The 24,529-nt window shown below is 38.3% G+C and overlaps 1 protein-coding gene across 2 annotated transcripts in view; it reads right to left on the reverse strand.

The window, feature by feature from the left end:
* Window positions 1-24,529, reverse strand: part of RNF144B (ring finger protein 144B) — an 87,468-nt gene that overhangs the window by 28,045 nt on the left and 34,894 nt on the right. Inside the window, exons 2-4 of one of the 2 annotated variants that reach the window (XM_023209779.1) lie at window positions 22,847-23,008; window positions 18,549-18,653; window positions 8,205-8,265 (exon numbers count right to left, since the gene is read on the reverse strand). In XM_023209779.1, the coding sequence (XP_023065547.1) occupies window positions 8,205-8,265; window positions 18,549-18,653; window positions 22,847-22,867 (187 nt within the window). In that variant the 5' untranslated portion in view covers window positions 22,868-23,008. The remainder of the gene's footprint in view (window positions 1-8,204; window positions 8,266-18,548; window positions 18,654-22,846; window positions 23,009-24,529) is intronic. The other variant, XM_023209778.3, reaches the window with a different exon arrangement.

The following is a 24,529-nucleotide window of genomic DNA, read 5'->3' on the forward strand; positions in this document are numbered from 1 at the left end:
AAACAAGAAATGGGGAAAGGATTCCCTATTTAATAAATGGTGCTGGGAAAATTGGCTAGCCATAAGTAGAAAGCTGAAACTGGATCCTTTCCTTACTCCTTATACGAAGATTAATTCAAGATGGATTAGAGACTTAAATGTTAGACCTAATACCATAAAAACCCTAGAAGAAAATCTAGGTAGTACCATTCAGGACATAGGCATGGGCAAGGACTTCATGTCTAAAACACCAAAAGTAACGGCAGCAAAAGCCAAAATTGACAAATGGGATCTAATTAAACTAAAGAGCTTCTGCACAGCAAAAGAAACTACCATCAGAGTGAACAGGCAACCTACAGAATGGGAGAAAATTTTTGCAATCTACTCATCTGACAAAGGGCTAATTTCCAGAATCTACAAAGAACTCAAACAAATATACAAGAAAAAAACAAACAACCCCATCAAAAAGTGGGCAAAGGATATGAACAGACATTTCTCAAAAGAAGACATTCATACAGCCAACAGACACATGAAAAAATGCTCATCATCACTCGCCATCAGAGAAATGCAAATCAAAACCACAATGAGATACCATCTCACACCAGTTAGAATGGCAATCATTAAAAAATCAGGAAACAACAGGTGTTGGAGAGGATGTGGAGAAATAGGAACACTTTTACACTGTTGGTGGGATTGTAAACTAGTTCAACCATTATGGAAAACAGTATGGCAATTCCTCAAGGATCTAGACCTAGATGTACCATATGACCCAGCCATCCCACTACTGGGTATATACCCAAAGGATTATAAATTATGCTACTACAAAGACACATGCACACGTATGTATATTGCGGCACTATTCACAATAGCAAAGACTTGGAATCAACCCAAATGTCTATCAGTGACAGACTGGATTAAGAAAATGTGGCACATATACACCATGGAATACTATGCAGCCATAAAAAACGATGAGTTTGCATCCTTTGTAGGGACATGGATGCAGCTGGAAACCATCATTCTTAGCAAACTATCACAAGAAGAGAAAACCAAACACCGCATGTTCTCACTCATAGGTGGGAACTGAACAATGAGCTCACTTGAACTCGGGAAGGGGAACATCACACAATGGGGCCTATCATGGGGAGGGGGGAGTGGGGAGGGATTGCATTGGGGAGTTATACCTGATATAAATGATGAATTGATGGGTGCTGACGAGTTGATGGGTGCAGCACACCAACATGGCACATATATACATATGTAACAAACCTGCACGTTATGCACATGTACCCTAGAACTTAAAATATAATAAAAAAAAAAAAAGAAAAAAAAGAAAAAAAAACAAAAATGTCTTTGGACATCACCAAATGTCCCTGGGAGATACATTCACCCTTCTCTGACAATCACTGACCTAGCAAGATGCCTAGAATGATGCATTTGTGTAAACAAATAGAGTGGCATAACAGAAATATAAGACACAGCATCAGTAAATCAATTTCCCATAATAAAAAAGATAATGATAGCATATGCAGCCAAGCTCTAGATTGTTCAGCCCTACATTCAGATATTGCCAGAGAACAGCAGTAACAACCCAGAGAGATATTTGCAATAAGGCACTTTTGGAGAAGTGCTTCCCCCAAAGAAACAGGGATCCAGACATAGAAGTCTGGCCAGATTCCACTGAAAAGATGTCCGAGCACAGCATGGTACCTACACTGCAGAATGCCCTTCAGTTCAGCTCCCAGAAGAGCAGATACAAGGAAAAGCCAATGTAAGGTATACAAGTGGTCTAGAGGCCAGGTTTAGTAGAAATAGAAAAAATGCAGAAGAGTCATCAGACATCAACAGCCCTGGCATCTAATGGGACTACACAGAACCCAAGCTAAAAGGAACAAACTGGTAGACACCAGTGGGAAGTCAGATTGCTATCACATGAAGAGCTGTTCTTCTTCTTCTTCTCTCCTCACACCAATGATCTGTAAGGAATTTGAGACAAAGTGGAGCCCCATAGGAGTCACAGGATATTTTTTTCAGCACTTTTTATTACTTTTATTGTAAATTCAATTCTACTTCCTGGCTTTTGGCCTAGGAAACACAGTTATAATATAGATATACAAAATGCACAATTATCCAGAAGTTGAAGGTCCGGTTGCTCCCCCTTCAAATTTCTATTCCAATGTTGGAAGAAAGTGAACTGATGCCTAGTCAACTAATTACTTCTGCATCAGCAGTGATGAAAATATCATGTAGCTTTGAGATGCGAAAAAGTTCAGAAATCTAGTAAAAGAGAAACCAGGGACCTGTAAGCCCCTAAATAATAGTGCCCTCAAAATTTTATATTACTATACATGATTTAGAAGTGATTAACTCTAACATATTTACATCAGAGATAGAGACAAATTGAAAGACGTAAACTGCAATTTACTTACAAAAAGTCGAATTGATTACTGAAGCAAAGCCCCACAGCTATTTGATCTTGAGACTCTGCATGTTCATGTAAATTATGCAACGCAAAAAAAAAAATGCTATTTAAAACTATTTTCTACTTCTGTATTCTAACTATTACTGGGGAACAGAAACATTCTGGGTAATTAAAACTGCCATGAGACCTAAAGACCATATCTGACCTTAATGATTGCTTTCAGTTTTCAAAATCTCAATCTAAAACCCTTGGTTGTCGCACCTGGCACCAGCAGCATTACATATGCTGAGTTCGCTTTTGATTCTATTGTACATTCTCTCTCCTAGCAGGAGTGGTTTTTCTGTCATTCTCCACCATTGTGCCAAAAAAGACATCACACGAACTTTTATTATTGTGGGAAACACCATGCCCTTAATTTAATTATCAGCTGTAATAAACAAAACTGTTTTAGTAGACTGAGATATGGGAGGTGTTAAAAAAAAAAATCAAACTGAGCAAAGTACTTAAGCATCACACAGTCTAAAAATAGGGGAAAAATCACTAAAAGAAACTACGTAACTACATAGGGAGCTCTGATGGAATAAAACCTTTTATGATCAGATACAAAAGCTGGGATGGAAGCATTTCACCAAGGAGAAATAAAAGAGTAAGGTGAAACTAGAGTTATGTCATAAATGTGAAGACATGAAATGAAAGGAGGCTTGAGGAGAATGCTGAGAACAAAAGGGCTTTCAAAGAAAGATGGAACCATAGCTTGAAGAAGCACTGGAATGGCACCTGGCATAGGATAGACACACAATACATCAACAATAAGCACATAATGAATACAGGAGTGAAGCCAGTAATATTAACAGACAGCAACAGAAAGACAACTTCCTATTTCACCTTTTTTAATGAAGGAGAACAATATGACACAACCCCTCTGTAAGAGTTCTTAAACTGCTTTATGATAATATAAATAAATATTCAAGAACAGATACATCACCCTAGTAAGGAACAGTTATAGAAAGTCAAACAGGGTCACAAAAAAAGGAAAAGTGCTTAAGAACTCGAGATGGATCATCTTAACCCAATTTTCAAAAAAAAAAAAAAACTATTTTGGAAAAGTAGACTCTGGAAACAAGAGGCAAGAAAAATTCTGGCATTAATCATCAGGCATGTACTTTGAGAACCACTGGAAAGTAAAGCAGTGGTCATTAATCCATGCCAAACTTAGCATTCCCTTTTCCTTGTTAATACTGGAAAACTGATGCAGAAAGAGAAAGCCAGAAACATAGTGGTAGCCAGAGGAAAAGTCGCAGATGGGTGGAAAGTGGGTAGAATAACCAACCAATATCAGATAGTGTTTCTTTGAGTTGCGTAAGCAGCAGGATGATTTTTGTGCAATCCTATTCAAAATATTTTCTGTCAGACTTAGCTGAAGACAAAGACATAAAGGACAAGCTAATCAAATACGTAACACAAAGCAGAGGACAATTCACACACTGAACAACAAGCTAAAGACTAAAAGAACTTGGCAGACACTAACTGGAAAAAACTAAGGATGATTTTTTATAACTAAGAAATAGTACTGCATCTACTCTGATTCTACGTTTTTCCAGAGCAGCAGCAATCTCTACAGTTCTGTCTCACAGTCCAGCAATGAGATTTTCTTTCAGTCAATTAGTCATTTAACTCATTAACAATATTAGTGGGTATTTAATGCACCCCATATCCCCTTATAAAGGGTTTCACATTAAATATATATTCACAACATAGATCTCAAAGTCACCTAGCTGACGAAGGTCTTGAGTTTGAGGTAGATAAGAAGTCTATTTTACATACTTTAGATAAAGTTTAGATAGAATTAGATAAAGTGTATCCCAACCATGTAAATTCCATTATGTAGCACTCTATTAACTTAAATTTACTCTTACTTGAAATGTCCATTTTCCAATAATAATTATAATGCATGGTAATGAAGAATTACATGATTACAAATTGCCTTCCAAAATCACCTAAGAGGCCAAGTGCAGTAGTTCACGTCTGTAATCCCAGCACTTTGGGAGGCCAAGGTGGGTGGATCACCTGAGGTTAGGAGTTCGAGACCAGCCTAATCCACATGGCAAAACCCCATCTCTACTAAAATATGAAATTAGCCAACTGTGGTGGTGGACACCTGTAATGCCATCTACTCTGGAGGCTGAGGCAGGAGAATTGCTTGAATCCAGGAGGCGGAGATTGCAGTGAGGCAAGTTCATGCCACTGCAATCCAGCCTGCGCGACAGTATGAGGCTCCATCTCAAAAAAAATAAATACAACAAAAACAAAATCACCTAAGAGGAAATTGTGTCTGGGCCTCAATTACGTTTTTCATAAAATGAGGGGTTTAAATCAAAAGGTCACTAAATTTAACACACTGCAATACTTTATGACAGTAAGATGTCTAATTAAATTTATATTTAAATTACAGGGTTTTACAATTTGGCAGTTCCTCAAAAAATAAATGTAAAATTACCATATGATCCCATAATCCCACTTCTAGGTATTTTGCCCAAAAGGACTGAAAGCAGAAACTCAGATAGTTACACCCTAGTGTTCACAGCAGCATTACTTACAGCAGCCAAAGGTGGAAACAACTGAAATGTCCATCAACAGATGAATAAACAAAATGACGTTAAAAACATAAAACGGATGATTCAGCCTTAAAAAATGAAATTCTCCTATATGCTACAACAGGAATGGAACTTTGAAAAACATTTATTAAGTAAATAAGACAAACACAAAAGGACAGCTTATATGAAATATCTAGGATAGGCAAATAAGAGAAAGTGGATTAGAGGTTATTAGGGGTTGCAGAGAGGAGGAATAAGGACTTATCGGTTAACGGCTACAGAATTTGGGATCACGAAAGAGCTTTAGAAGCAATGGTGATGGCTGCCTAACTGTATGAATGTGATTAATGTCACTCAATTGTACATCTAAAAATGGTTTAAATGTCGACTTTTATGTAGGTATATGTTTAATAACAAAAAGAAAAGTATGGAATTTTAACATTTGTATAGATGAGGAAGGTTAGCCACAGTCTATGTGGTCCTAGGCAAGTCTCCATCTGCCCTGTTTTCAGTTTCTTCATCTATAAAGTAAGAACAACAACATGAATTGTCAATGCATGGGATCCATAGTGGGGCATCTGCCTAGAACTCGTGAGAAAAAAAAAAAAATCTATGTATGAATAAAACTATTTGATCAATTTGTAACAGAGCAAAGTAGAAATATGCCATCACCACCTAAGAAAGACAGACTGGCTCAGAGGCCTGCCCAACTTAATTGTAGCCAGACTGAACATATTATCATGTCTAATGAAAGAATAAGCCAGTCACAAGTAGGTTTGAATACTACTTGAAAACTCAAAAAGCCAACCACCATCTGGGGAAAGAGTGAAAATCTTGGCCAATGATTTTCCACATCTACCTTGCCCCACATAAAGATGGATGTTGCCAATTAATTTCAAATGTTCTAATCCCACTGACAACAAGACAATCAATAATATCTGTTTCAGTATGATGTTTCCTGAAGAACAGTATCTTCAGGTTATCTCATGGGGAAAAAAGTGTACAGGAGAAGAACATTGAGAATAATTTAATTTAAAGGTGCTACTTTTAACTTATTTTTATTGCCAACGACTGTTAAAATTTTGAACACTGAGACACAGGAAGCACTCACAGGAAGTGCTTTACAAGTATTAATTCACATAATCCTCATCACAACCCTATGGTTTAGAGATGCTCATTATCCCCATTTCATAGATGAGGAAGTTGAGATGCAGAAATATTAAGGACCTTGTCATGGTCACACAGCTTACCAGTGGTGGAGCCTGCAATTGCACTCAGGCTCTTAGCTACCATTCTAAAATAAACCAAAGCTTTATATTCATCAGTGAGAAGCAACCCACAGAAAGCTGTAATTCCTGGTAATATTAGAATATTCTAATTACAAAAAGCCATTTGAGGTAACAGATGTGTTACCTAAAATGTAAAACAATTAGGAATAAGGCCTGTTGCTGACATATGGGGCAGTGAAGTCAGCCGGGAAGTAACAGGCAGTCATGGGAGAGGAGAAGTGCTGATGGAGGCATGAGAATACTATAAATAGACTGAGTCCCAGGGACTTAGAGTAGGACTGACATGGTTGGTAGGTCACATCTCACCATTTAAGCAGCAGCCTGAAAATCCAACCTAACTCTTTAGGCTTTCTTCAGGTAAAAGCCCTCAAATCATGGTACTTGCTACAGCCAGTCATCCATAGGGTGAATACTGGGAATGTCCATGTTCTAATTATAATCGATTTTTATAGTGGAGGATATTGGGATAAAGTGGGAAAATGGCAGGGCAGATGGTTGATGCTCTTATCTTTAGCTATCACATCTGGCGTTATAATACTCAACCTAATCAGCCCATGTGGATGGATTAGAGAGGGTCAATATTAACTACCCCCATCATTAACTTATCACAGGACAGAAGCATCAGATTACATCATCATCCATTAAACCTAAAATCCGTCTGACTCCCTGGTTCTGATTCCATGTTCAACATTATAAACTATTATTCCTACTTCCCATCTGGATATAGAGCAAAAACGTACCCACCATTTGGAATTCAAACAACCTAGTCCAAGATTTTTTTTTTTTTTTTTTTTGTAAATTTAGCTTAATATATCAGCCTATGAGTTAAGTAATCCATCCATGAGATGAATCTGGTTTTGGCTGCTGGATTAAAAAAAAAAACACACACACATGCAAAAACAAAGTCAGTGTTCTCCTATAAGACCAAGCCAGATCTAGATCTAAGGTTGCGATTAACAACCTATGAATTCCCAACAAGCATTCCTACTCTACCCCTCTTCATGCTCTTATTTTTTTTTTTCTTTTTTCCTGTAAGAATTATTTTTCAGGGTAGTTGTAAAAAGTAAATGAGATAAAAATAATTGTACTGACCAAACTTATTGGCACATGACAAATATTCATTCCCCCACCACGCTCACCTCTAGACTTTACTAATCCATATTTAAAAGTTAGCAATCAGAAAACTTTATGTTCATACTAGGCTTCAGTTTAATATACTCAATGAGACTATAACAGTCCAATGAGTTCTGGGAGAAACAATTTTTTTCCTACTTCTGAGATACTAAGAAATAGTCCATTTACCTCAAAAATAGATTAGGGTATGACAAGAGGGAAATGGCTCCTAAAAAATAGCTGTCAAAAGCCAAATGAAGTAAAAACATGATGCTTATAGCTAAATAGAAAAGCTATATAAGTTCCCCCAAGTCCAAAGTCAGAAAGAAAATCAGTCCAATACATTGTAAATTGCACAAGAATGATACATATCCACAGTCTGTTATTACATGATTACAAAAGTAGTATCAAAAAAGCAGGTGGTGAGTATTTTGAGGAGCAGTAAAGATGTTTGGGCTGGTAATGTTTCCAAGTGATCTTCAAGAATCGAAAATTAGGGGTAAAACCCATTTTGAGAGTCACTTTCTTTTGTATTATTGTGATTATAAAGCCATCTAAATTTTGCAAAACCTTTCTTACATAAGCCAAATTAAAAATACAAAACAAACAACATAAGGAAAGTTCTGTTTCCTGCTATTCTGCATTTTTTTCTGGTGGTAGCTGAGAGGCTTGAAATTTTATGTTGCAATTACAGTATCCTCCTTTCGGAGTACCCTTGTGGCTTTGTTGACAGCCCACAGCTATCTTCCATGCAGGTTAGTTTAAAAATGACACATGTAAAACCATCAGGAAAAAAAGAAGAGTTCATACCTCTTTCAAATTTTAACCTCTGATAAAGTTGAAACTGGTCCACAGGTACCAAACAGGCAATCTGAAACCAGAGACATAAAAGGTTGAGACTTCAGTCATCATAGGGCCCTGAGTTACCAGCCTTTTGATTTCTCTTTCTGGCTTTGCTTATTATACTTTCTCTACACCAATTGTTTGCAAACCTCTTTTTCTCTACACTGTTCATGTAGTAAAACACATGCAACAATTTTCAAGTCATCCCCACTCCACCACCACAGCTGAGAATCACTGCTCAAGGGTTCTCATTGATCACCTTCTATCCTTCAGTCAGTAGCTACCAAGACCAGACAACAACATTTTATTACAGGGACTTCTAAAACTATTCATATTTATATATTAAAGATGCTTCCTTTCTCTATATCTTCATTTAATAATTTTTTGAAGTTATAGTTCTAGCTTTGGAATCCTTAAAAACTAAAGTCAGGTAGACAGCATCTCAGGAATTATGCAAATGTCATTTGTCACCTAGGAAAGATTACCTTTTAAACAATATAAAAATCATTTATTCTGACAAGAGTCACTTCCTGGAGCCCTTGGTTATCGGACATTGACATCCCAGACCCCGGTAGAAAAGAAATGCCTAAAATATTTCTTGCAACTAGACTCCTATTCCATTTCAGATGGCAATATAAACCAAAGGTTTACTAGTAAACAACAATTCATACTTAACTGAATGACATTTCAAATTAGTCATTTTTAAAGGCAGATGCAGGAAAAGCTAACTGCTCTTAAACCAGCATTCTAAACATTTTAATTCCATTGACATCAAATGTAAACATATTGACATAACTTAAAGATTTATATATGAGAAAATTAAAGGATTTGATATTAGCCTTCCAGACATCCAGTGAGTTGATATAGGACAGAGTTTTAGCCCTGACAATTCCAACTCTAAACCATCAACTTTTTTTGGCACAAAATATACCTACATTGACATTCTTGCAACTAAGGAAAGGACATCTGCTTTGAGAACACTGGAGTAAGAAAATGATGTAGCTAAAATTGTATTTAACAAATATTATACCTTTTATAACTCATTCAAAATCTAATCCTTTCCCTTAATCATTTCACCAATGAATCTAAGTTAGCTAAAATGTATAAAGGACTACAAAACAAGTTTGGTCTTCCTCATTCCAAATAAAGCATGGTAAAACATAACTTTAATTATAAAAACATTTTTATCCAAATTTTCTTTCTCCAATTGGGGAGAAAATGTTGCATTTTCATGTGGTACCATAAATTAAAGCTCCTCAGCACTTTTACCAAAAAAAAAAATTATGCCCAATATCATGTTATATGTATTTTACCATAGTTCTTTCAATGGTATGGTTGGACTTTCATTACATTGAAAGTCAAGTTTATTCATCTGTTATAATGCTACCCAGACATCTTTCCTGAAAGACAAAGGTGTCTCAAATAAAATTCAGAGTTGGAGACAGAAGGTACAGGCAAATGAAGTGATAGGAAACATTTAGGAACCAGAGTTCAGTTCCTGAATTTGTCACTAATGCATCACGGGTGGAAGACAAACAAATGCTACGTCAACTGCTGGATCAACATGACTTGGGGATGATACCACCTGGGCCCAAGAGACTTCAATAGTATTCTATGAATCTTTTTTTAACCACCCACCCTCTTTGATTCTAGAAGACAGTCCTGTACCCCACTCACCGTCATCTAAAATAGTTTAATAGTTTGTGGATTGATGATCTCCTTTTAAATCCTTCAAAGTCAACCCCTAAAAATTCTGATTCTCTTTTCGATGAGAGCAATTTATATAAAAGTCAAATACAAGGCCGGGCGCGGTGGCTCAAGCCTGTAATCCCAGCACTTTGGGAGGCGGAGAGGGGTGGATCACGAGGTCAGGAGATCGAGACCATCCTGGCTAACACGGTGAAACCCTGTCTCTACTAAAAAATACAAAAAACTAGCCGGGCGAGATGGCGGGCACCTGTACTTCCAGCTACTCGGGAGGCTGAGGCAGGAGAATGGCGTAAACCCGGGAGGCGGAGCTTGCAGTGAGCCGAGATCGCGCCACTGCACTCCAGCCTGGGCGACAGAGCAAGACTCCGTCTCAAAAAAAAAAAAAAAAAAAAAAAAAAGTCAAATACAGTTTATGGAAGACAAGGCAAACAGAAGATGTTTTAGATACAGATGAAATGCTAATGTGAAAAATGACAGAAATTCATGCAGTAAAAAGTAAACAACTGTAGAGATAGATGTTTAAATTTATTTAGAAAAATAAATTTCATTGGAGTACACACTATTGCCAACAGGGAAGTCATAGATTTCTAATTTTTGGTATTTTACGCTACTTTGGATTTCTCATTTAAGTCAAAGGTTGTATGGAACTAAGACTTACTAAGGTAAATCAATTTTTTAATTGAAAGTTGTGATTATAAGAAGTTAATTACATTGCTTCTCATTCTATTTTGTCCTTTTGGAATGAAGACACCCACAGAATGCACCATTCTCTTCCCCAGTTCCCCTCATTTAGACTTACATCTTTTCTATTATTATTGTTTTTTAGGAGATGAGGTCTCACTTTGTCAACCCAGGCTGGAGTGCAGTGGCACAATCATAGCTCATGTTAGCCTTAAACTTCCGGGCTCAAGCAATCCCCTCCCCTCAGCCTCTCAAGTAGCTGAGACTACAGGCATGCACCATCATAATTGGATAATTTCTTAATTTTCTGTAGAGATGGGGTCTCACTATGTTGCCCAGGCTGGTCTCAAACCCCCAGCTTCCAGTGATCTTCCTGTCTTGGCTTCCCAAAGTGCTGGGATTACAGACATGAGCTAACTGCACCCAGTCACATTTTTTCTAGATATCTGTTGACAGCTTACCATGAGTAAAGCTTTGGTCTGGAAGCCTGGCATACAATGAGGCAGGCCATACAGAAGCTACACTAAAGGGGCTGAAATTACTTAGAAAGCAATAAACATAAGATTCACAAAAGGTCTACCCCTTGATTTTGTCTGTTGGATTTTGCAGAATAGAACTAATTTTCTGAAATATTTCTATTATACTTTTGGCTTTAGATGAGAGCTGTACAAAACAACAACAACAACAAATGATACAAAATGTTAAATCCCTGGTTCCACTGTCATTTGGAGCTAAGTCACTATTGCTCAAGACCTCCATTTCTACAACTGTAAAATTGAAATATTAATCCTTGTGTTAGGATGATGATTAGAAGACTAAATCAGGCTGCAGGTAAACGGGCTACAACCAATTTTTTGAGGATATTCACAAGTACTCTAAAATTGACTGCTACACCTGACAATCCTAGAGAATAAGAGAGATTATAAAGAGGTATCTTGTGGTATACATTTATCTTCTTTCTGCCAACCGAGAATTTCCAAATCATTCAAAATCACACCAGACCATTATATAAAAAGTTGCAAAACTTGTACAGAGTTACCAAATGCCAATCCCTCAACTTCCCCTAATGATAACACTTTCTAAATTTAGTTCCTAAATGCCATTCCAACTTCCCCTAATGATAATCATACTACTGAAATAATGAAATTTATATTTTGATACAAAAGAATTAAAACATCTTCAGGCCTTATTCAGATTTCACTAATTGTCCCACTAAGGTCTTTTTTTCAGTCTACGATCCAATCAAGGTTACCAACTTGTATCTAGTTGTGGTATCTCCTTGACCTTCCAATCTGGGACAGTTCTTCAATTTATCTTTGCCTTTCGTGACTTTGGTGAGTTTGAAGAGTCCAGGCCAGTTATTTGTACAGTGTTCCCCTAATTTGGATTTGTCTGATGTTTTCTCATGATTAGACTGAGGTTATGCATTTTTGGCAAGAATATCACAGATGTGTCCTATCAGGAGTTACATGAGGACATGTCTCATTATTGATTATGTTAACTTTTTAATGTGGTTAAGGTGGTATCTGCCAGCTTCTACATCATTTGGAATTAACAAGTATCTTGTAGGGAGATATTTTGAAACTATGCAAAATCCTGTTTCTAATCAAACTTTGCCCACTAATTTTTGTATCTACTGATAATTCTTGCCAAAAATAATTATTACTATAATATTTGCTTAGTGATTTTTCTATTTCCATCCTTCATTTTGTACTGGTGATTAAAATTCCACTGTAAGAGAAACCTGTCCCTTCTCTATTTATTCATTTTTTAAATTTCAGTCAGCATAGACTACAGACATTTATTTTATTCAGTGGCTTCTAATTCATTACTAACCAAATCCATGTTCGAGCAGTAAAAGCAAAGCTCTCTAGGTATATTCTCAGCTATCATGAGACCACTATCCTCAGATCAACTACTTAATGGTCTTCAAAGTTAATTTTTGCTACTTCTCCTTTGAAAGCTGTGCTAATTTATTTAATGTTAAACAGAAATTTATCTCTCCTCCCATCCAAGCACAAAAGACAACTTTTGCTCCTCATGATCACTCTAGAAACTCTTTCCAAAGGAGGGGAAAAACCCAAACTTTAATTCAAAGATAAAATACATTCAGTTTCATGTTAATAGAGTAAGAGCAATAATATCAGAATAATAACAACAAAAGTTACTAACTTTAGCTCACAATCACTATTTTGTTTTGTTTCATTTCTGATAAAAATGAACCTTATGATCCTTCTTAAATACTCAGTTCTGGCCAGGAAAGGTGGTTCATGCCTGTAATCTCAGTGCTTTGGGAGGCTGAGGCGGGTAGATCACTTCAGGTCAGGAGTTTGAGACCAGCCTGGCCAACATGGTAAAACCCCATCTCTATGAAAAACACAAAAATTATCCAGGCATGGTGGTGGGCACCTATAATCCCAGGTACTTAGGATGCTGAGGCAGGAGAATTGCTGGAACCCAGGAGGTGGAAGTTGCAATGAGCTGAGAACATGCCACTGTACTCCAGCCTGGGCAACAGAGCAAGACTCTGTCTCTAAATAAATAAATAAATAAAAAGAAGAAGAAAAAAAAAATACTCAGTTCCTACTCAGCTGAATGTCTTCCCTTTTCCATTCCATCCCTAGCAGAGCATATCCAGGGAAGCCAGACCACACCTACACACAGGAGTGCTGTAACAGTTACACATAACTGTGAATTAATCTCTCTAACGTACACAACCAAGAAGAAATGAAAAGTGAGGCACACCCTGTTAATCAGTATTAACCATGATCATAATATTTAAACGAGCATCATCATCTGCACTAACACTGACCTTACCCACCTCCCCCCACCCCCCTGCAAAAAAAAAGAGAGGCAGAAAGTAGAGCCTGCTCACCACAAAAGTATTGATGCCAAAAGTGGTATGAGTTCCCATAAGAAATGTCAATAAATACAATGTATATTGCTTTTTAGTTAGGAAAAAAAACACTCAATTAAAAAAGTGAAACAGAAGTTGGGGATAGGCTTTAGAGAAATGTTACCCATCAGAGTCTGGAAAGCCCGGACAGAAGGAAAAGGCACCCAGACCTCACTTAGGTTTGGTCCTTCAAATCATGCTTCTGCTACAGTTGCTTTTAAAAAATTAAACAGGGCAAACAAACAATAAAACATATCAGTGCATCTGGGGATGGAATTGACCACTAGTAAGTAGGTCATTACCACCTGTCAAGGTTTGGGCAATTTGGAGGATGCTATGACTTGCAAAATGCAAGGCAGGGGAAATAACACTCACCTTGCAGATCAATGTCTAATCACATTAACGTAGGAACTAAACATGTTTTCATAACCCAGAGAACGAGAGCTGGTCTTCCTAACAGAGAAGAGAAACAGCACATTCACCCATTCACCTGAGTGAAACTAACAAGGTGAAGTCTCTCAACTGAATATTAGATAAAAAGTCCTGATTAGAAACCACATGTGGGCATCACTGTCTGAGAGGCAGAAGGCAAGAAATGGAATTCCAGGACCACAGATCTTTGCCGTCCATTGTAGGGGGCAGCTTTCGCTGTTCTTTGTTTCACATGTGCTGCAGAAGTCTCTGTACATGATCTAACCAAGATCATCTTTCCACATATCATCCGCTGCCTTTTCTCCCTCCACTCAGTCATAAGTGAAAGGGACACATCCATACACTCACGTGACACATTCAACCCACTGTGGCTTAGTTTTCTATGTGCCATTAGTTAAAGAAGAATCTTAGAAATCTTATTACCCACTTATACAGTTTTAAGTACATTTTAAAACAAAGTTTTAAATACTTTCTAAAATGTAATTCAGCCAGGAAACTCAAAAATATCTATTAACTCTGGCTTGGCGGATTCCTCTATCCCCACCATCCCAAAGGTTTACTTTTCTCCAGCCAACACATATTGCAGCCAAAGGTTATTACAGACACACTCACCCCTTCCCTCAGATCCTTACACCACCGTAACAGGAATATGGCCTCTTGCCTGGGCATTCTCATCCTTCCTTTGCCCCAGCTTCCCACCATGATAATGGGAAGGAAGAATGTTTAGAGATGGCAAGTGGAAGCAGAGGATGTGGGAAAAACACTTGGATTCCCTATCACTGTAGCCAACTTTCCCAAAGCCAACCAAATAAATATGCAATCTGAGTAAAAACTATATTTATTTTGCAAACATAGCTTCAAATTCCCCAGGACTCGATCCCTTCTCCACCATACCTCTAACCCAGGTCTCCAAAGTGCCCTGCCCTAAATCCCCTCCTATAGAAATTCTGAAGCCTCCATTGTTGGGGAGAGCAGCTGCACCCACCCTTTCTCTGGTGCACACTGGGGCACTAGCAGTAAAAGGCAGGCTGGTCATTTCAGTGCTCCAGGGCTAGGAAAGAAGATTAGTAAGTGAGAAGCTCTTCCCTGCCCTCCACTGACACCTAGCAATTGGAAGAAGTTAAAATTCTCAGGCCATGTAATGGCAAGTACTATTCAAATAGGTATATGCACTCACCACTCAAAATTTACACAGGCCAGACAAATGGTTCAGGCTTTCCCAGGAAGTGATGGATGCTACTTCAATAAACTATACGGGAACTGCTTAAATTAGACATCACCTTTTTTAACAGGGCTACTAACTTCAAGTAAGGGCTTTGCCTGAAGTAATGCTATTGGAATAAACAATCTGTGTCCTGCTTTTCATAATTTCATGTTGGACACGACTACGACATCAAGTACATTGGAAAAGCTCTGCAGAGCAAAAGCTAAAAGTACCAGATGCTGCAATAGAGGAAAGTTTTACTTTTCCCTGGCTCCTAGTGGGTTCACCTCTAGCCACTAGTCCTCCTGAGTCACTATCTCTCAACAGCTTCCATGACACTGAAAGGGAAGCTGCCATTTTCTACCATTTCCTATACAAGGGAAGAGTAGAGTCATCCCTCAGTATCTGAAGGGCACTGGTTCCAGGACCTCCCATAGATACCAAAACCTTCAGATGCTTAAGTCTCTGAAATAACATGGGGTAGTATTAGAATACAACTTATGCACATCCTCTCTCCTGCATAGTTCAAGTCATTTTTAGATTACTTATAATACCTAATACAATGCAAATGCTAGGTAAATCATTATACTGTATTGTTTAGGGAATAATGACAAGGAAAAGTCTGTACATGTTCAGTAAAAATATTTTTTTCTGAGTATTTTCCATGTGCAGTTGAATCCCCAAATGCAGAACCCACGGACACTGAGGGTCAATTATACTTGAACTGGGCATTAAGTGCGTCACTAAGGAGGCTACTCTTGAAAGATAAAAGTTAGGCGGCATAATCACAGCTGAGCCAATTTGGAAAAATCAAGAAGGCAGCTACACGGAACACAGCCAATTTTGTAAGTTAGATCTGCATAAGGAAGTGCTCAGAGGAAAGAGCTTACATTCCTGCCATCCTTTGAAGATGAAGAAATGTTAGACTTAAATGCATTTGGTAAGACAATGAAGAATGAAGAATCACGTGTTGTAATATAAATAGCAGCACGACAAAGGGAACCAGGCTTAATCAGAATTATTTTTAACAAGCAAAGTATATTTATGTGTTACCTGTATAATTAAACATTTTTTAAAAGGTGGAGGGAAGTAGTAGTCGTGGAGATAGAACCTAGTCAAGCATATGTGAATGAACCCCATTGTGGTATATTTAATAATACATAGATTATAAGCCACATGTTATAACTCTATGCAATAAAATCTTGATCTAAAGCAAGTTAGAAATGAAGGTGGTACAGTCCAATTCATGTGTGTGGTATTTACTTTCAAAGGAGGAGGCCAATGTAAACTGATGCAGCTACCCACATCTCCAATATAATCTTCTATTCCATTCTCAATTCAAAATGATTATCAATCACCACTACCACATATTTTTATCACTGAAAAAGACAGTAGCAAGTTGATAGAGAACATTTGATCCTTTTTTTTTTTTTTTTTGAGAGGGAGTCTTGCTGTGTCGCCCAGGCTGGAGTGCAGTAGTGCAATCTTGGCTCAATGCAACCTCCGCCTCCTGGGTTGGAAGGCGTAATTCCTGCTGGGATTACAGGCACCCACCACCACACCTGGCTAATTTTTTTGTATTTTTCGTGGAAATGGAGTTTCACTGTGTTAGCCAGGATGGTCTCGATCTCCTGACCTCACGATCTGCCCACCTCAGCCTCCCAAAGTGCTGGGATTACAGGCGTGAGCTACCGCGCCTGGCCTCCTTTTGTAATTTTTAAGATTCATTATGGGTTTGTCTGATTTTAATGCCTAAAAGTAAAATTGCTTTTATAGTAAAACTGGATAAAGAGAACCAGAAGGACAGAGAAGGTATAGAGTGGGGAAAGGATAAGGAGAACAAAGGAGGGGGAAAATACAAAGAGAAAATGTCTCTTCAAAGAAAATGAAGCCAGGTGTGGTGGTTCACACCTGTAATCCCAGAACTTTGGGAGGCTGAGGCAGTAGGATTGCTTGAGCCCAACCTGGAAAACATAAAAAGACCCCGTCTTTAAAAAATAAAAATAAAAAAAATAAAAATAAAAATTAGCCAGGCATGGTGGTGCACATCTGTAGTCCCAGCTATTTGGGAGGCTGAGGTGGGAGGATTGCTTGAGCCCAGGAAGTTGAGGCTACAGTGAGCTGTGATTGCACCACTGTACTCCAGCGTGGGCAACAGAGGAAAACCAGGTCTTAAAAAAAAAAGAGAGAGAGAGAAAGAGAAAGCAAGAAGCAAGAAAAAATGAAATGAGAAGACTACTTAAGCTCTGCTCTAGAGAACTGCAAGACAGACACTACAGCCCATCCTGATCCACTTGTCTGGGTACACTAGTCCCTTACATTAGATACTCAAAATGTCAGTGCCTGGTGGCTACCATTTAATGAAAATTCTAAAACACTATACATTTGAACTTTCTGCACTGACGGAAATATTTTATTCTGTGCTGTCCAGTCTGGTAACCATTAGCCACATGTGACTGAACACTCAGCAATTACTGACTAGCATGATTGAACTAAATTTTTAATTTCATTTAAATCAATCTAGGTGTAAACAGTCACATGTGGCTAGTGGCTACTGGATTAGTCAGCACAGGTCTAGAATATAGGTATCCTATAAATTTCATGGCCTTTTTTTGAAATTGAGCTTCCAATTATTAAGTCCTTTATCATACATTCTATCTACCTACCTAGTTCTATGCCCCCACTCCCATTTTTCTTTAAGAGATGAAATCTCACTCTACTGCCTATTTATCTTTAGGGTACTACAATTTACAAGACGACTCACTATCCAGCCTCTGTATGAGTCCATTCTCACACTACCATGAAGAAATACCCAAGACTGGGTATTTAATTGACTCACAGTTCCACAGACCTGGGAAGGCCTCAGAAAACTCACAATCATGGTAGAAGAGGAAGCAAACATGCCTTTCTTCACATGGCTGCAGCAAGGAGTAGAGCTGAGCAAAGGGCGGGGAAGCCCCTTATAAAACCATCAGTTCTCACGATAATTCACTGTCATGAGAACAGCATGGGGGAACCACCCCCATGATTCAATTATCTCCACCTGGTCCCACCCTTGACATGTGGGGATTATTACAATTCAAGGTGAGATTTGGGTGGGGACCCAGAGCCAAACCATATCAGCCTCCTAACTTCACATTTGGTAAATTTGATTTCTGGCACTTTTGCCTATTCTATAGCTTCTTCAATACTCAAGATGGTATGTATAAATAGAACTGAGATAAATGACAACTTTAACAGTCTGTATAAAGAATCCAAAGTGCTCCTTTAAAAAGTTAACCTCTGTATTTGCTTGCTAGACTCCCTGGTAGGGAAATACATAAGGACTCAAGATGCTAATAAATAACATAAATAGGAAAGAGGGGAAGATAATGGCAGTCATTCATACCTCAGCTTCCTGCAGGGTCCCGTGGTTTAGGCACACCATGTCAGGGCAAGTGATGGGAGACCCACATCCTTCTTGGATTGCCAGCTGCATGTACTGTTTCAGGCACTGGAAGTTAAGAAAAAAAAGACAATTACCTATCCCATTACAGTAGCAGAAAGGTTACATAACAGAACCACCACTGCCTCTTCTTCCTTAATTGGCTGTCCTGAGGCTCTTGTACTCAAGAAACTTAAGTTATCACAAGTGTGAATACTAAGAGCCATCACTTTGGAAAGAATGCAGACAGGCAATTAATTATGTATTACTTCATCTTAAGAGTTTATTCAAGTCAGATTTCCCTATGCTCACACATTTCAGCCACCATAGATTAGGAAAAGAAAAAACACTATTTTCTAACACTAAAGGCCTACTCCTTTTTGAAAAAATCCTGTATGAGTTCCTAAGTCCATTTTTACCTAGTGGTCCTCTCCATCAAAGTTTATCCAAAACTAGAACAGAATGCTGTGACCCTTGCACTGAGCTAGCCACACAATCAAAGTAAGCTTAAGGCAGTGACATTTCTAGGACCACTCTTAAAAGCAAATGCACCTGGAAAAGATAATGTCAAATTTGGGAAAGTCAGGTGACTTCCTGCTGACTGGGGACAGCAAAGATAATTTGCTTCCCAAAGACAATGATGCATTGTCCCAAAGACATTATCTCAAAGACAATGAGACCTTCCCAAAAATATGGGCCTTGGTGGATGCCATGTAAAGGAGGCTTGAGTAGGAAAAAAGGCACTGGTCCCCAGGGGAAAGAATAAATTAAATAGAAAAAAAGAAACCCAGGGAAGAAATTGAATAGAAAAAAGAAACCCAGAGAAGAAACTGTATAGAAAAAAGAAACCCAGAGAAGAAATTGAATAGAAAAAAAACAGAAACCGGCTGGGCGCAGTGGCTCAAGCCTGTAATCCCAGCACTTTGGGAGGCCGAGACGGGCGGATCACGAGGTCAGGAGATCCAGACCATCCTGGCTAACACGGTGAAACCCCGTCTCTACTGAAAAATACAAAAAAACTAGCCGGGCGAGGTGGCGGGCACCTGTAGTCCCAGCTACTCCGGAGGCTGAGGCAGGAGAATGGCGTAAACCCGTGAGGCGGAGCTTGCAGTGAGCTGAGATCCGGCCACTGCACTCCAGCCTGGGCGACAGAGCAAGACTCCATCTCAAAAAAAAAAAAAAAAAAAAAAAAAAGAAAAGAAAAAAAAAAGGAACCCAGAGAAAAAACTGAATAGAGAAAAGAAACTCAGAGAAGAAACTGAATAGAAAGAAGAAACCCAAGAAGGAACTGAATAGAAATAAAGAAACCCAGAGAAGAAACTGAAAAGAAAAAAGAAACCCAGAGAGAAAAGGGAGAACACCAGGAACAAAATTGATCTGCTCACTCACTGCCTGTTGTGTCTGGATGTTGGACAGTGGGTGGAGATGTGAGTCTGACTGAGAAGTTAGGAGAGGGACTGATAGCTTTATGGAAACCTCTAATGCCTCCCCCTATCCCTCTCTACCCATCCGCACAAGAAATTGAAGGCAGTAGTTCCAGGAAATAAACCTCTAAGTAATTCAAAATTGGTTCTTCAACTTCTACTAATTTGCTCATAATTGGTAAACCTTTTCTACATGCATGACAAAAAAAAGTCAAGCTCAAATGTTTGAGGAGTACATTCCACCAAAAATACATAAGCCAGCCACTGAAGCAGCGACTCTTACAAAGTGGTAATTATTTACAACTGGGCTTAGATTTTTCAAACTTATACATTTATGTATCAACTTACTACATTAAAAATATTGTTGTTGCACCAACGTTTTAAAAAAGCACGAGCCTAAAGTAAAATTCTAGGGTCAGAATACTGATGATGTAATTATGAAATCTATCCCTGTTATTGACCATCTTTACTCATTTTTTCCATCTGAAAATAAAACTAATATCACTATTATATCACTTCAGAAAACTAATCATGTATTTATCTGATTATAAATAACTTACAATGTACTGATGAATCAATGACTAGGGCAAACCATTTAAACCAGACTTGTATCTCTTCAAATAGTTAACAGGTTTTTTCTCCAAGGAGTTAATTTTTTCTATAATATTTACCACAGCAAAAACTAGAAAATAACCTAAAGACCCAAAATAGAACACTGAAATAAATGTTGCTAAATTTATGCGATAGAATGTGCAGAATCATGAAAAGAGTCTTCAAATGATGTTCAAAAGACATGCACAAATGCTCATGATTTAGTATAAACTGAGGAATAAAAGGTATCTGGGAACAGGGATCCTCTGTGGTCACTCCTCCATTGCACTTGACCACCATATAGATACTGTGTTTTAACCCTGACCTTCTTGTTCAACAGAAGGGTGAAAAATCACTTGCTCTAGGATTTACTGTGCCAAACATGGTATCCAGCAGCAGCAGCAGTGGACATAGAAGACAGCAGCAGCAAGGAAATATGAGGAAGAATGTCAATGGGCAGGCGAACACCCAGGGGAACAATCAAGGCGGCTCACCAAAAGGAGTGTTGTGCCAGGGGACAAATGAATAAACAGTGTGAAAGCCTGTCCATCCTGTTCTGCTGCTGAGGACATCTCAGCCTTCCATCAGCCACACCCGTTCCATTGTTACTGCCTTGATCTTCCCGCTGACCCCCAGCAGCCACTTAAATAAATTTAAGTAAAAAGACTGGAAGATATAGTTTCCAGGCTCAAGGGGAAGGTGTTTGAGGAAAACAAAGTGAACAGTGCAAAGAACTTCAGATCCTAATACCAGGGTGAATGGTCCACTTTACTAGGTGACAATGGGAAAACGACTTAGCCTATTACCTAGACTTGCTTTCCTTAATTTAAAAAGTAGGGACAATAATACCTGTTATAGCGACCTCACAGAGTTTAACACACACACACACACACACACACGTGAAATTTATATACAGAAGCCCTTCATGAATTTGCAAATTACAGAAGAATAGGTCATGTTATTACTCCTCTTCTCCTGTTCTTAGACTTTCCATGAAAGACTTTGTGGGAAAATGTTAATCCTTTGGCCTTCTGAGATATCCTTTCTCCACTCCCTGCAAAGGACCAGTTAAACCACTTAAGGTGGAGAAGCTATGTAGACAGAACAGATATTTGTAACAGAATATCCCAGGTGCCTCTATGCAAGGCTCTTCTTAGAAACATTTGGGTCTACAGAATAAGTTTAGCATTAAATAGGAACTAAAGATACTATGTGAGTCCTTTTAGGCAAACACATTCATTTCAAATATAACTGCAAATGTGTTAAGTTGAAATATACACCTTCCCAAGAGTTTATAATGGATGTGTCTCTTACTAATAATGTAATGTTCCTAGGTACACTACAAACCACAATATATCAACTAAATGAATTTTGAAACTTCCTATAAGCACTCTCCTGACCACAATATTATATGACCCATGATTTTGGGGTGAGAAGTTAGACCTCTGTACACTGACTCCAGGGTTTAAGTACATATACCCTTTATTTTTAATGCTAAGAAACAGTGGTTCAAGATAGAGATTTGTAAGGGCAGGTTGCTAAGTAGTCCTACAGCACAGGCACTTGACACTCCATCAGTGTGGGCATGCACTTCTATTCAAAGGCAAAGAAGGAAAACAACCAGCCCTAGCTATTGCTTTTTACTGAATTTTCAAGTACCCCTGGCTTGTTAAATGCCATCCGTTAACTTTCACTAAAATATTTAATCTCGAGTGTCCCTCTCTTCCTCTGTATCTCTGGCTAAAAGGTGCAAAATAACTGAAAACATTCACATGCATCCGATGTGCACGTCATACAAAACATAGGTAAATGGTTAACAATTCTAGGGGGCAAACTGGCATCTAGCTTATAAAGAGAGAAACACAGAAAACAAAAACAGATCATAGCAATGCAAGAATGGCAAAATAAAATAATAAATATTTAAAAAGAAAACTACCATAATTTAGTTACATTTTGAAAATTACATTTATTAAGTAGCATTCAGCAGATATTTAAACATGCAATTTTCTTAACAGGTAACAAATTTTAAGGAAAATGTTTTAAATAGAACATCTCAAAACCCAAATGACCCAAGGAAAAAAAAAAAACTTTTTCTTTTGAATAGTCAACATTTAATTAGTTTAGTAAAACACAGAATTATTTTTAGGCCATGAAGGGTCATGCAAAATAATAAGGATTGTTCATCAAACTCACTCCACAACGCTTTAAGGACTCATATGGAATCTAACCAAAAATGTAACCAAATACCTGGTGAACCAGATGACTCATATTGTCTCTTCCAACTCTGAGAGTCTATGAATTGTATGCAACAGAATCTTCTCAGAAACAGGTGTCTCCTAGACCCCTTTCAAGGGTATTAGATTTCGATGTACCGAAGTCACAGTCATCCTTCATATAAGGCGTTCTCACCTATTATGATGGATGCGGCAAAAAGGGTCACAGTGTAAAGACAAAGCTACTATGTACCCACCCAAGAACAAATCACAGGAGTGGGCAGGGAACATATGTATATTTTTTAAAACTATATAGTTCCTCATTCTCTATCACTAAATTATGCCCTTCTTAAAGTTTTTTTCTAAGAAAAAATAAAGCATTATAATGAATAGCCAGTGAAACTGGATTCCAACCATCCAGGTTGAAGCACAAGCTCTAAAGTCTCTGCATCTTGAGCGAGTCATTAACCTCTCAAGCTACAGTGCTCTCATTTATAAAATGGGACAATATCACCTGTCTAGGCTGATCTCAGGGAAAATGGAGAAAAGTGAAAAGAGGTATGTAAACATAAAGTATAATTGGAGAATGGAATAGATGTTTCTGAATAGGCAGGAAGCAGAAACTAAAGCCCATAGACAACCTTTTCTAAGATTCCTGAGGGTGAGGTGAATAGGTCAGAGAATAGGTACTATTGAGAGGAAGGAGGTAATGAGTGCCGTTAGCTGATTTGTTTTTGTTTTTGTTTTTGTTTTTGTTTGAAACTGAGTCTCGCTCTGTTGCCCAGGGTGCAGTGGCACAATTATGGCTTATTGCAAACCTCAAACTCCTGGGCTCAATGATCGTCCCACCTCAGCTCCTGAGTAGTTGAGGCTACAGATGCCTGCCGCCACACTCAGCTATTAATTGATTGATTGAAATGGGGTCTATGTTGCCCAAGCAGGCTAGTCTCAAACTCCTGGGCTCAAAGAATCCTGTCGCCTCAGCTTCCCAAAGTTCTGGGATTACAGGTATGAGCTACCACAACTGGCCCATTCGTTGAAAACTTAAGTTGACTTCCAGGATCTTAGATGCTTCTGGATACGGGCACTGGGGTCCTGTAGTCAAAGGAGGGCTGTGAGCCCACCTGGCTTGAAGCTGAGTTGGTGAACTATTGACCTAGGTTTTCTCATCCATAGCTCAGCCAAGTGGGAAGGAAGGTGATGAGGGGGAATGTGCCTAAAGGCCAAAACCCAGACAGGCCTTGAGTACCTGTTTTGCTTTTTATCATTCCAGGTACAATGCAAACATTGAAGTAGATATTCCATAAAATGTAGACTAACATTTCCCTGCCTCAGTGCACAATGACATCACAATGTTTCCAGTGTGTTCTAAATAACATCTCACACTGAGGCCAATATTCTGTTTATTCCACTTCAGACTATGATCTGTATACAGGATCCAAGAATAAAGCTGCCTTTGTTAGATGCTGTTGAGTTAAATTATTAGTACAACTCAAGACAGTATCTCTCCCTACTCAAAAGCCTATCCAACACACCAAAAGTATTCTGGTTTGAAAAAATTCAAACAAATTAACAACCTACAGCTAGGCAGGAAGCTGTTTCCTGGTATAGTCTGATCCTAAAATTTTTCTTACAAAACCCCTTTCAGATACCTTGGATTTTTCACCAATATGAGATTACCTAGGTGACCAACCTCCCCCTTGTAGGTGTTTGCCAA

This window comes from Piliocolobus tephrosceles, chromosome 5, assembly GCF_002776525.5.
Source record: "Piliocolobus tephrosceles isolate RC106 chromosome 5, ASM277652v3, whole genome shotgun sequence".
NCBI classification, from domain to species: domain Eukaryota; kingdom Metazoa; phylum Chordata; class Mammalia; order Primates; family Cercopithecidae; genus Piliocolobus; species Piliocolobus tephrosceles.